The sequence below is a fragment of the Idiotropiscis lumnitzeri genome, chromosome 3, assembly GCF_059441095.1.
Source record: "Idiotropiscis lumnitzeri isolate Australia: NSW breed Sydney's pygmy pipehorse chromosome 3, RoL_Ilum_1.0, whole genome shotgun sequence".
Lineage (NCBI taxonomy): Eukaryota > Metazoa > Chordata > Actinopteri > Syngnathiformes > Syngnathidae > Idiotropiscis > Idiotropiscis lumnitzeri.
Window position 1 is genome coordinate 7,355,282 of NC_142393.1, and position 13,188 is coordinate 7,368,469.

At 40.3% G+C, this 13,188-nt stretch overlaps 1 protein-coding gene across 7 annotated transcripts in view; it reads right to left on the reverse strand.

Moving 5' to 3' along the window:
• The window catches only part of LOC148339699 (ERC protein 2-like), a 127,303-nt gene that overhangs the window by 27,259 nt on the left and 86,856 nt on the right, over positions 1-13,188 (reverse strand). For 5 of the 7 annotated variants that reach the window (XM_088292181.1, XM_088292183.1, XM_088292182.1 and 2 more), the window contains 2 exons: positions 12,953-13,108; positions 10,284-10,342 (listed from right to left, as the gene is read on the reverse strand). In XM_088292181.1, the coding sequence (XP_088148307.1) occupies positions 10,316-10,342; positions 12,953-13,108 (183 nt within the window). In that variant the 3' untranslated portion in view covers positions 10,284-10,315. Of the gene's footprint in view, positions 1-1,339; positions 1,430-5,211; positions 5,728-10,283; positions 10,343-12,952; positions 13,109-13,188 lie in introns of those variants that run through there. The other 2 variants (XM_088292180.1, XM_088292179.1) reach the window with 2 other exon arrangements.

Here is a 13,188-nt window from a genome sequence, read left to right on the forward strand (position 1 = left end):
CAAATGCAGAAGAGAAAGGCGGATTGCGTCCACTCTGGTATGCCGCCCGTGAGAGACCCCCTGAAATTGGACTCAGGTGTAGCGGGATGCCATCAAAGCCATTCCCCACATTAGGTCTCTGGAATCTCACGTAAACAAATTACAAAAATACTTTCGCTGGAAAAGACCGGCGGAGCGTTGCCTCACTGTGCAGTGAAACCCGAGCGGGGACTCGTTTATGTGTGTGACGGAATGTTTACATTGTGCTTCGTTCCGATCCCATCAGATGGGGAGCACGTTGGGCCTCTTACGGCTTCATTCCTGTGCAACCTGCCTGTCTCGCAGGCTCCCGTTAGAGAGAACGTGGGGAAGTGAGAAAGACTTGCGAGGCGGTGCCATTTTAATTTTTATAAGGAAAGAAAGAGATATATTCATGCCTTAGCGCATCGCCCGCTTCCCCCTGACCTGCCTGCTACAAGTTGGAGCCCTTTGCATGTGCATGCAGGGTGAGGCAAGCAACAGGTCTAGGATTGGCGCTTGTTCAATCCAGTTTCTTTCATCTTGGGCAGCTGGCTGGAGTGAAGCCCTTTCTTTCCCAGCAGCACTTAGAAACCGTAATTCATGATTTCGCGACATCACTGTCATTTTGGAGTCAGCCAGCCCTCCCTCAAGCATTTCCTACTGGTCCAAAATGCTCAGAGGGAATTGCGCCTTTTCTGTTGCCGGTCGTTCCCTCTGGAAGGACTTTTTCCATTGAATGTTAGGAAAGCCCCCCCGTCTCTGTCCACTTTTAAAACATTTTTATTCTTTAATTTTGTGTTCTAATTTACTGCTAATTTATATTACACCATATTTAAAGTGCTTTGAAACAGCCGCAGCTGTTGTGAAATGCGCTAAATAAAAAAAGTTGTATTTTATTGTATTGTATAATGATACTACAAAAAAAGCAATTCAACATTTTGGCTTCCATGCTACTACAAATATGGGAGGTGCACCCTTAGTTGTAGGACAGTAAGTTTTAGTGTGAAAATTTACAGGTAGGGAAAATGTATTAATTTATAACTTTTTTTGGATTGATTGAATCGATCTAATCATTGTTTTTTAGGACCTCAGATATTTTAGCCAACTTTGGTCAATTGGACAAAAAAAAGAAACCCTACAAGTATTAACGTCTACTGTGAAATTGTTTCAACATGGAACAACAATACGAAAGAAAAAAGAAAAAGAAGCAAGAGCTCATCTGAATAATTCCAACTGTTTTTTTTATTTTTTTTTAAAATCGATAATATTATGAAATCCTTCCTCCAAGCTGCAACTGCCATCACAGACGATCCTGCCACCAACAATGAGTGATGCTGTCCCAACGTGAGTCGGGAGAGGAGGAGGAGGACGACCACCCAGCAGTGGCTCCAGCGTTGCTGCACGGTTGAAGCTTTGCAGCGGATGCACTCTGACAGGCGAGACCACGGCTGGTCAGAACATTGAAGTTGAAAACTGTGGCACAATGGTACCTATTGATGACTGCGCCTAGATTTGAATCTGCCATGCCCAACTCTGCTCCTCTGAGACATACGGTGAGATACGGAGGTATCGCATATCCACCTCTGTCATATTTAGGCTGTCTGCATTTTCTACACGGTATTTTGAGACATAATACACTCACTGCACTTATAACAGCCTATTTTGCCGTGTGGTTGATGATGGATTGCATGGAATTATGAATTGAATTATGCCTCAGACAACAAAGAAAAAAAACGACAAAACTATTACTGGTTCTGTTTTGGACACATCAAACACACAGCAGTGGCGCTATGCCATCTAATAGCAACTGAGGGAAGAAAGCAAACAAGAGTGATTCAGCGGCAGAAGTTCACAGATTCAAAGCAACCTTCTCAAAAAAAAAAAAAAAGGAGTGGAAGCTTGGGGATGAACAAGCAGGCAGAAGAAAGTACTGGAATTTCATTCTAATCTGAACATTCCAATCTATCACACCCTGGAGGTGCGCACCAAAGCTGTGATAGAGCGTCTGAACCAAAGTTCATGGAGTCTTTTGACATCAAACATTCAAAATCTTGATTTAGTCTACCTTTAGCTTTTACTCACAAACTGATCCAAAATCAATTTGTTTTTAACAGCACGTATCATGTGCAGTGTTAGTGGGAGGATGGTGCCAATCACAGGTGAGTCAGGGTATAACCAAGATCAGGCGTGGGTAAACTACGGCCCGGGGGCCACATGCCGCCCATAAAGCGTTTTAATCCGGCCCGCCAAACTTGAAAAAAATTAAATGAATAAAACTTGTTAATGTTTTATTTTCTAAATACTGTGGTCTTTTTATGGTTAACGAGATTTTCTGTTGCCAATTTCGATTCTGATAACTATATATATATATATATATATATATATATATATATACATACATATATATATACGTATATACATATACATATATACATATATATACATATAAACATATATACATATAAACATATATACACATATATACATATATATATACATATAAACATATATACACATATATACATATATATATAAATATAATATATACATATACATATATATATATATATATATATATATATATATATATATATATATATATATAGATTGGAAATTTGGAGAGTAGCGAAACTGATCAATGATTTTCTATGCAATTTTAATTTCAATGTTTAGAGATACAATTCCAATTTCATCTTCAGGAAAAACTCCCTTTTGAAACGATTTGAAACAATGCTTCCATTAAGCTTTTTAATAATTTCCATATCAACATTATTTATGTCAGTTGATCTTATATTTTCCATTTTACTTACAATTTCTATTATATCACTTTATCTACCCCACAAATAAAGATTTCATATCAATAATTTCCCAAGCAAATGAAAGAAGTTGGATATTACCTCAAATGACATCTGTTTTCATAATTTTATATGCATCTGTGGCTAATAAAGTGAAGCGTGGAGAGTCTCCTTCCATTGTTTCTCTCCTGTTAAGTCTCTGTGTATTATTATAATATAACTACAGGGCAATCCGCTTCTTCCTAGACAATGCCGCAATTTTTTTTTTTTTTTTTGGGATTGTCCGGTTTACTCATGTTCAGCTGCATGACTCGGTGTGTGGCGGGCCTTAGGCCACATGTGAAGCTGTGTGGTATTTTTAATACGTTTACTTGCTTGTGTTGGTGAAGAGTGGTGAGTGAGTCAAGCAAAGGCTGTCTGTGAAAAATAAGTCCATGGGCAGTGATTTCTTTTTTTCATATTCTTCTGCTCCTAAATCCCGTTCCCTCCCTCAATCAGTCGTCCTTTTGTAGATGCCTTTTCTGTTTGGGGTATAATCCATCTGACCCTCACGCTATCCTGCTGAGCATTCTCCTTTGCACATTTTTTTTTCTGGCATCCCGCAATGCATATCCACGCACACACACTCACACTTAACCACACGCACACACAAATACCGGCTTCCTCGTAGTTCCTCCACAGGTGCGAGGATCTCCTCAGGGAAGGGCTTTTGTGTGCTGCCATCTCCATAAGCTCACAAAACACACGTGTAATCCGGTCAGGATTTATTTAAATTTTTTTATACTTCTCTTTCTTGTGCTTTCTTTCGCACACGCACGTTCCAAGACGTGCGCACAAACACACACACGCATACATGTCATCGCACAAAATCAAAATCAATACAGGACATCACCAAAGTAGTACTCGGTGCTAAAAAGTCACCCCAAAATACTCTCCGCCTTATTCTTTGTCCACATGTGCAATTGCGTGAATTATGAGAATGACTTCCAAAATGAACGGTATTTCGTTCACATGGTAGCTGCTGATTGTGTGAGTCCACTTGACGGTTACAGACTTACGCGATGCGGACATTTCAATCCTGCTTCCGACTAATGTAGCAAGGAAGGAGGATGACATCAAAAAGTTACCAGCGACGACATACAATCGCATGTTTAGCTGTCTAATGAACTCCGAGAGAAGTAATGAGCAATCTCAAAAGTTCTGATCGCTTACTCCAAAGTAATAAAGTTGGCCGCGTTTTGTCACAAAAGGTGGGACGCAGTCCAAGTTATCTTAAAGCTGACGAAGAACCTTGCCAGTCTGCGCCAACTTAAAACAAGTAGCAGGTTCGTGTATCTCAGACAGCCCATTTCGAGGTATTAGCATGTAAAGTGTAATAGGATAATTATCTGGTGTTCTCATCTTCGTTTCTCGCTTTGTATTCGCCAAAACTGCTGCTTAATTTTAATGCAAGGCGATTAATCGTGATTGGCAAATGAAACTTCAAATTTGCTTCATCAACCATTTGTTGTGGTTTTTTTTGTTGTTTTTTTTTTACTTTTCCAGTAGGCACATTTTTCACCGGTGGTTTAAATGAAGAGGATTAAGAAATAGCAAGTCAGTGTGCTTTCAGCCCAATGTTGAACAGAGAGAGCCATCTAAAGGAGTCCAAAAAAATACCACAATTGGTTCATGAAGCAAATTTGAAACTTAATTTTCCCGTCAACGACGACTATATAAGAACCGGAACGTATTTTTGGTCAGGCGGTGGAAATGAGGTGTCTCCTCTCCACCACTTTACAGAAAATAATGTTTTATACTGTTAAATTAGTTTGTTATTCTTAACCAAGTATTAACTGTTAATTTACGTGCGGGGATGAATATTCAATGGCATTTCAATTTAAAAAAAAAAAAAAACTATAGTAAAATACTATTCAAGCATTTTTTATGCTGCTAAGTTACTGTTAGCTCCTGTTTTTGCTGAATGCTAATTTACAAACTATGAATGCATATTAAAAAATATTTTATAATTATAAAAAACAGTAAGATACTGTTGCAAATTCACTGTAAATTCACAAAATGTCATTACAGCGTATGCGAAAGGTATCTTAACCCTCCCACCACTGATGACCCACACAAGCAAGCACAGATCCCGTCTCAAGAGCTCAAGAATGCAAGATGGAGATTAATCGCAGAGGAGTGATAAATCACTTTGTCCCTCCATAATCGCAGGTATTGCGTGCGGTCGTGTCTCGTGAGTGTAATGAGGCTGTTGTGGGTGGAGATGAGGTGCTTACTCAGGCAAACGCATCAGGTGTCTGAACATACCGTATCGTGCTTCCGTGATATTTGTGGTGGTTAGGGACCCAGGAGCAAAGTGTGAGTATCTACGAATAATTGACACAGCCATAAAAAATTATTGTGGTTGCATATATTAATAGTTTAAGCCAAACTTAGATGAACTACAAACCATTTGCATTTCAATTGCTTATCACCATCTTAAAACATTGATTTATCCTTGAAAATATAGGACTATAAGCGTCTTACAGCAAAGCACACACATACAGAATATTTAATACCCATAGACATAAAAAATATCTTAAAAAAAAATCTAAAAAAAAAAAAGATATGCTACATATTATAATATCCCACATACTGTCGAGATTATTGCCACGGAAATAAAAATAATAATTTTCAGACTTTTTGTGCCACGTTACAGGAAATTGTGAATAGCAATAGAGTTTAAGTCCCTTCCCTCAAAAAAAATAAAAATAAAAATAAATCCACGAATGGTGGCTTTGTGATCGCCGGACTGCACACATCCGGTGAGTCACTGTACTCTCATTTACTAAACTGCAAGAAAACCTGAAAAAAAAAAACAGGAGTAAACCTGCCTGTCTTGTATGGTTGCCAACAACCCTTCCTCCAAAAGCTCCTCCTCTGTTTGACTGTCCTGGGAAAAAAAAAAAAAAAACTAAAAAACTTGGAGTCTTGTCTGTCTGCTCTTTGCAACAAACGCAATGACCTCTCTCGAATACTCCTTTAAACTGACCTTAAAAGCTCATGAGCATGCGTGAATAGTATTTAAAAATATGTATTGAATATACATTGACATATTTCAAAAGTGTAAGTGATTGTGACACGAGGATGTAAATATTAGACATCCACTGTGTTGAAGGAAAGATGTGGTGACGTGCAATTAGCACACTTGGTGTCGGTCTGCAGGTGTTGCTGAGTTAATGATTTCACTCCTTCATGTTCAACGTAGTGGGACGACATTTGACCTCACGGACTGATGATGCGGACGGCGGGATGAGGGATGGCATCGGTCAGACACCTCGTCTGACCCCCAGTCCGTGGTTCACTGGCCACCAAAGAGATACTTGCCAGCATGGCCACACACGTGCATCCCGAGTGTGCAAAGCCGCAAACCCAAATATCGTATATGCTTTCAATGAGACTTTTGCGCCTCTCAGCGAGTATTTTGGCCCACTCTTGGTCACTTCAGAATTTTGCTCCAAGCCAAGACCAAGATTTCTGACACTGCTCAGCCCATTTCCCTCTAGAATCCTTGGACGGTCTTGAGATTTCACTGTAGACTCAAGACACCGTGTGGCCGATGTAGCAAAGCAGCCCCAGATCATAACAGACCCTCCTCCATGTTTCACAGTTTCTTGGTATACTTAATTTTTGGGATGAGTGAACATTGAGCTGATGCGCTTTGCCTAAACTGAGAATAAGAGAATAAAATAGCAACTGCTCTGATCATTTTTCATACCACTTGTTCACATTTACATTCCCAACTACGAAGGATTGTTACTGTTTCAATATTTTGGTCCAACATTGTCGCTAATAAAACGATCTGTGATATCATTTGAGTACAAATGGCTGAAAGGGATCAACAACAGAACTTGTTTTCATTATAAAAATGAAAAAAAAAATAAAAATAAAAATAAAAATATAAAAAAAAAATAATTAAAAAATTAATGAATGAATAAACAAATAAATAAAATTAAATACAGATTGCTCAAATAAGTCCAAAAATCAGTTTACACGCCATGACTATATTGCAAGTGCAAGTAAATTACCTCAACTTTTACTTTCCTTTTTTACCAATTATTCTGGTCTGGTATTACTTTCTGTTAAGTATTATCAGTTCTAAAGTCAACTGCAGTTTTTGACAGATGAGCTTGTTCTCTTTTCCATGTCATTGAAAATAGACGTGACCGATGATTCCAATTGTGTCATAATTAGAAGTGCATACTTTGCCCTCTAAACTAAGAAAAAAAAATGTCTTTAGAAATATGTGGCGAGATTGGCTACCATTACATAACCCTGAGGCTTTGGGTTTAACTTATTACATACGTTTAAGTCTGCGTGACTGATTGTCATGGTGAAGATAATAACTCAAGAGTAATTCTTGGAAACACAAAATGAGCAATGGTCTTCCAAATATGCTATTTTGTGAAAAAATGTCACTCATATTTATACGTGTGGTCACAGTAGGGATTGGGACTATCCAGGGCCGTAAAGCATCCAGCATTTATTTGACCACCAAACACTTTCTTGCTATATACAACATCACCGCATGCCATCTTCAGCAAAGCAGCAGTGCCATGTGCAAAAACTGCTCATCTTTCATGTGAAAAAGGCACTAACCACTTGACACAAGGCACAATCTATCCTATTTCTACTCTCAGGTGCGTTGTCGCAAAAAAAAAAAAAAATGTAAAAAAAAAAAGACAATGTTGTAGCTTTTTTGTTCGCCTACTCGTTTCGTAGAACTTCAAGCCGGTTTTGCTAAACGGGACCCCTTGGCTTTTGGTTGAGCCAATCAGATTCAGGCAAACAATTTCCTTGACACCAAATAAAGTGCATTCCAGAATATTAAACAGCATTGACGGTCCCTTTCGCAATGAATGCACTAAGCGGCTTCCTCCGCACACACACGGCAGCGGAATAATTACAGATATACAAAAAAAGTGGAACACACAAACGCTCCATTGAGTAAAAACAGCATGGGCAAACCTTTTGACTTGTTTTAACCAGAACAAACCCGTCTACACGAGAGACGCCTCTCCGCTTCTTTTCTCTCCATTCATTACTAACAACTTCACGGTGGGATAAAAGCGCAATGTTTCCAGAGAAACAACACCGCTTCAACTTCTTGGCCCCAAGTTCTCCTTCACTTTTTTCCTCCACCCCTCCTCTAGTGTGCGCTCTGCCCAAAAGGGCATTCTTATTTCATTAGAGTAAGGGGTGCCTTGGAGGCCATGAGGGTAAACAAAACCTCCGTAATCACCAACAGGGCATTCACAATCAAAGAGCCAATCAGCATCCAGTGTTCTGACAAACATCCACATCTATACCTGGATGCGCAAAACAACTCTGCCAATTCCGATGTCAAAGCTCACTTTGTGTGGAATACAAAGGGTGGCCTCACGTTGGGAGTCAAGGCAGCCTCTGTCGAAGGAAGCCTGAATGCCTTCAGCACAGACCGTGATGTCGGCGCAGTCGCACACGGAACTCTTGGCGATTTCTGTCTATTTGGCTATCTACGCTGTCATCTCTGTTTGTTCGTATTAGTGAGGGCTCACTCAGGGACAGGATATGGGGATTAGGTCTGGCCTTATTGCGCTGTAGCTACACACCACTAAATAGCTCCCATCTGTTCTTCCATAAAGGGTGGCTAACGCACGTTAGCTGTGCTCGCATTGCGCACTGCCAGAACAACAGCACGGGATAGATGAACTGCGCTGATATTGCTAGCCACGACACCATTCTGCGCTAAAGGCTAATGTGCCTGGCTTATTGTATTAGATCGGGATAAGACGAACCAATACACACACGTTAATGCACGCACACACGCCACTAGCATATCTGATTCAAGATACCGTAGCAGCAGGCTAAGCCAAGAGTCCAACGTTTACCGTGAAGGAATACAGCCCATATGAGAAAGCCGCCAAAGGAAAAACTGGTGGTGGAAAGAAAAGGGTGGAAATAAAAAAAAGACGGAAAGAAGGAGAATTGGAGCAGTGTGGTCGTTCATGACGGTGAATCCTGACACTGCGTGCCTTTGCGGCACACATGGACTACATTACAGACTATGTAGACTGCTCGGGTACTGTACGTCGTGCTTGGTAAAAGCTCTTGTGCACAAATACACACAAAACTAAAGCTATCAGGGCTTCACCGTGGAAAGACAAACCATTTTCTCCAACACACTAACAGACTTGTAATCCCTAAAGCACCATCAGGGCAAAGTGCATAATGACTAAGTCACTGAGGTTAGAAAGACAATCCGCTCGTGATGGTCCACCTGTGGATTATTGGTGGGAATTAATGACATTCATTGGAAACTATGAGTCTACGGAGCAGCCTGCACTTCGCTTCACTTGCCTCAAAAATTTGGGCACCCTTCTTCTCTGTATCGTTTCATTCGTCTGATCCCTGGTTTTAAAACACACGTATTCGCGCCAAGCAAACCATAGCTCAGGCGTCTGTGTTGAAAGGCATCTCAAGTCCATGGGCAGTGCTTCAATATAAAACTCCCACAACAGGAATTACTCTTTATGACTCTGCATTCTTGATTTTATACTTTTTTTTTTTTTTCAGCTTGCAGTCTTTTAAGACATCATGACTGTTGTATTGTAATTAACTACCCCACACACGGAAACACAACAGGGTGGGGTAGAACGGTAAACTTTTACTTGGGCTGGAAAAAAAAAAAGGCAAGACTTGGAGGAGACCGACTTGTCCATCTCTGGTTTGTGTCACTGTGTCGTTTTTATCACCACTGGACCCTGGTCCACCCACATTAGGCTGCTTAGTGCATTTACATCTAATAGCGAACAGTTGCCTATATAACCGTGCACACAGTGACTGAAAAGCACTTTAAAGAACCAGCACCTTCACCATAAAGGCAGCCGTAAATCCCTGAACGCTCTTTAGTCAACGGAAATTCATAAGCAACGAGAAAGGTACTGTTCGACCCCCTTGGTCAGACTTGGGTAATGGTGCGGTTACTGTGGTGCAATCAACGTTGCCGGCTAGTGATTATGCCAGTTTACTGTAGGCTATTGTGTAGATCACAGGTGTGAAACTCAAGGCCCGGGGGCCAGATTTGGCCCGCGACCTCATTTTATGTGGCCCGCGAAGGGCAAATCATGTGCGTCAACTGCTTGTTTCCAGCACATTTTCTTCACTTTTCACAACATTCAGATATGAGATATTTACATTTATTTGTTACCAATCCTTTCCTTTTAAAATACATTGGAAAAAAAATGTTGAACAAACAATTACTTGCTGGCTTCTAATTTCAAAACTGGCTTTCCAACAATTTGTTGTGTGATAACGTAAGGTGATCATACATTTATATGGATTCACGGTCATAATGGCCCTCTAAGGGAAACCGTAACTACGATGTGGCCCGTCAAAAATGAGTTTGACACCCCTGGTGTAGATGATCATGAATGAATCTGTACAAGATATACAAGTTTGGGTACTCACTTTGTTCACAATGTTCCAACGATGACACCAAATCATGCCCAAATGCCTTCTTCATCCTCCTAGATGTAAACAGAGGAGATACATCATTGTCAGTATACCATTTCAAAAGCACACTTTCACTGCTTTATGAGGAAACTAAAACATTGTTTTAAAGGCCCTCGTGCATATTGTGACATTCCTTGTGTTGAATGGTTGCGACTAGCTCGGTAAGCTCAATGAACTGCAGTTACTAAAAATTACTTTGAATGCAACATGCTAGCAAGCCAAGATGCTAAATGTTAGCACGCAGCAACTGGCTGCGACATACCCTCTAAACAGAACCAGACCTATAAATACTCATTCTGGCAGGTTAAACACACTCTCACACACACACACAAACAATCAACAGTGCCATAAGCAATTTCTCACAGATCTAAAGAAAGCGACATGTTAGCAGCGCCTAAAAAAAACAAACAAACAAACAAGCAGCAACAAGCAAAAAGAAAGGGTTGTACAATTCATATTTTGGTAAACACTTTAAGAATGTTTTCTATTTCCTCCAGGGTCTGCTGCCAAGTGTCTGGCGAATGGAGCTGGCATAGCTAAATGAGAACAACATGGACACGAATACGCCTGTCAAAGCGCACACATTTCCTGCTGAGCCACAGAGCTGGGCTATATCTCAAGAGGATAAACGCACTTCCAGTGCTTGTCTCCATCAATTATATTTCACCTGCACCTTGACAAATCACAATGTAATATGGGTCTGCGTACCCTGATTGCATTTATAGAAAACAATCTGAGACAACATATTGTGTCGTCACTCACAAAAAAAAAACAGAGGCAAAACAATTTTGTACCCGTGTTTATTTTACAGCTGTCTCGTGTAACCTGAGCTAGACGAAAGACATGTGAGACCCTTATAAACGAATCAATTAAAAAAAAAAAAGAAAAGAAGCTAAGCCACTCCAGATATTGACGATGGAAGAGAAAAAAAAAATTGAGGGGAAGCGTGGAAGACCATGTTGAAGAAAAACAAACAAAGTAATTCATCATCTAGATGAAAGAGAAGAAATAAAAGGAGGTGTGGAGTCTTGTGTTTGGAGGGAAAACAGTCTCAGAGCGGGGACTTCTGTGACATTCAGACTGTGTGACCTGACATACCCCATCAGCGCTACACACACACACACACACACACACACACAAACAGTCCCTCCTCTGGGGCTTTGTCCTAACCTTGGGGTGAAAGAGCAGATATGAGGAAAAGCCACGTGGTGATAGGCCGACCTCTGTCGAAACATTCTGTTGTTTTAGAAGTGTGTGTGCTTTACACACGAGGAAGTGCTAAATGGTAACAACTTGCCTAAATAACCGGCTGTGTGACCGTGACTTGGGAATAGAAGACAATGACTTAAAATGATGTTGATGACATTATCAAATATATTCATCCATTGGACTGAATTTTATCTCAAGGGGAGTTCACTTTGTCAATTTCTTTCGACTGAAAATGACATCACAGTTGCTCAGAGGTCAGGTAACGACCAATTATGACTCACCTGTTTTCCGAAGCTGAGCCATAATTAGTCGTTATCTGAGGACTGAACGATTGTGATGTCATTTTTAGGTGACCGCAATTGGCAAAATAGCCGCCTCATGAGATGGACAAAACCGGGTCGATTTTACGGCTTAATTCATATTCCACAAATGCAATATTAATTAGAATGCCATGTTTCGATTATTGGGCTGCATAGAAGATATTGTTGTAATTTTAGGTTGACTTTCCCTTTAAAAAAAAAAAGGAGCTGGATTGTAAAAATATACGTTGATTAAAATTGTCGATAAAACAATTTAAAAAAGTACATTAGTTTATCATTTAGTTTTTACGCACTATTTATCAACAGCAATTGCGGTCATAGTCAGAAATATTCTGCACAATAACAGTATTGTGGCTTTATACGGGTGTTGAAGCTTGCTGTCAAGGGTTTAAAGGTTCATATAGTTATCTGCGCTAAATATCATCTCGTATTATGCAACCAATCATTTCAACTCAAAATGATGCAAATGGACACATTCATAAACACGACTGTGATTCATTCCATAGCTCAGACTTGAAGAGCTGGGTTTCTGCAGGCGGTCCCGCCTTCGCGTATTTCATTCCAATTGAGACAGCAGTTCCACAACTATTTAATCAATTTTGAAACATTTAAAACTGCGTATAAAATCAGACATGGGTATTTCCACTTGTGAAAATCCCCAAGTATTTGTCATAACCTGCCAAACAGTCACTCATGCTTAGACTTTATTTTCACTGCTTGCACTCCCACCTACACACCAGTTGAAGGCTCTGTGATATTCTGCTGCATTCTTCAATAATATTCCATACAAAATTAAAATAGGATCATTTGAAAGTGTATCATATCTATGAATGTGTAATTTTATCTGGCTACAAAATATAAATGCACAAAACCTCGAGTGTGGAATGCTGTCGTGTTGATATGAAATACGGTGCGATCTTCAAACAGACACCAAGACTTGCCTGTCTGGTCATGATCGTCTGACAGAGAATCGTGAGATTCATGATTTCAACTAATTACATATACAAATCCCAAATTCTTCCTCTCTGACTTGGCTGCGGCGGCAACCCTGACCTTGACACGGATGTGTGTGTTGATGCGCACATTCAAACCGACCTGGTCCATCGGGGATCTGTGGTTGGCATGTGGGGGTCCTCTCGGGAGGCTCCTGTGATGCATATTTGCCGAGTGGGCGGAATGGTGAGGATGATGTTGAGGGTGGACGCGTTCCTCTTCATAATTATCGGCGATCATCTTCATTCTGTTCTGAGTCTGCCAAAGTTGAGGAACAAACAAAATTGCGGTAATTAGGCGGCTGCTCGGCCTTCTCTCGGCGTAGAACGTGTTCAAAG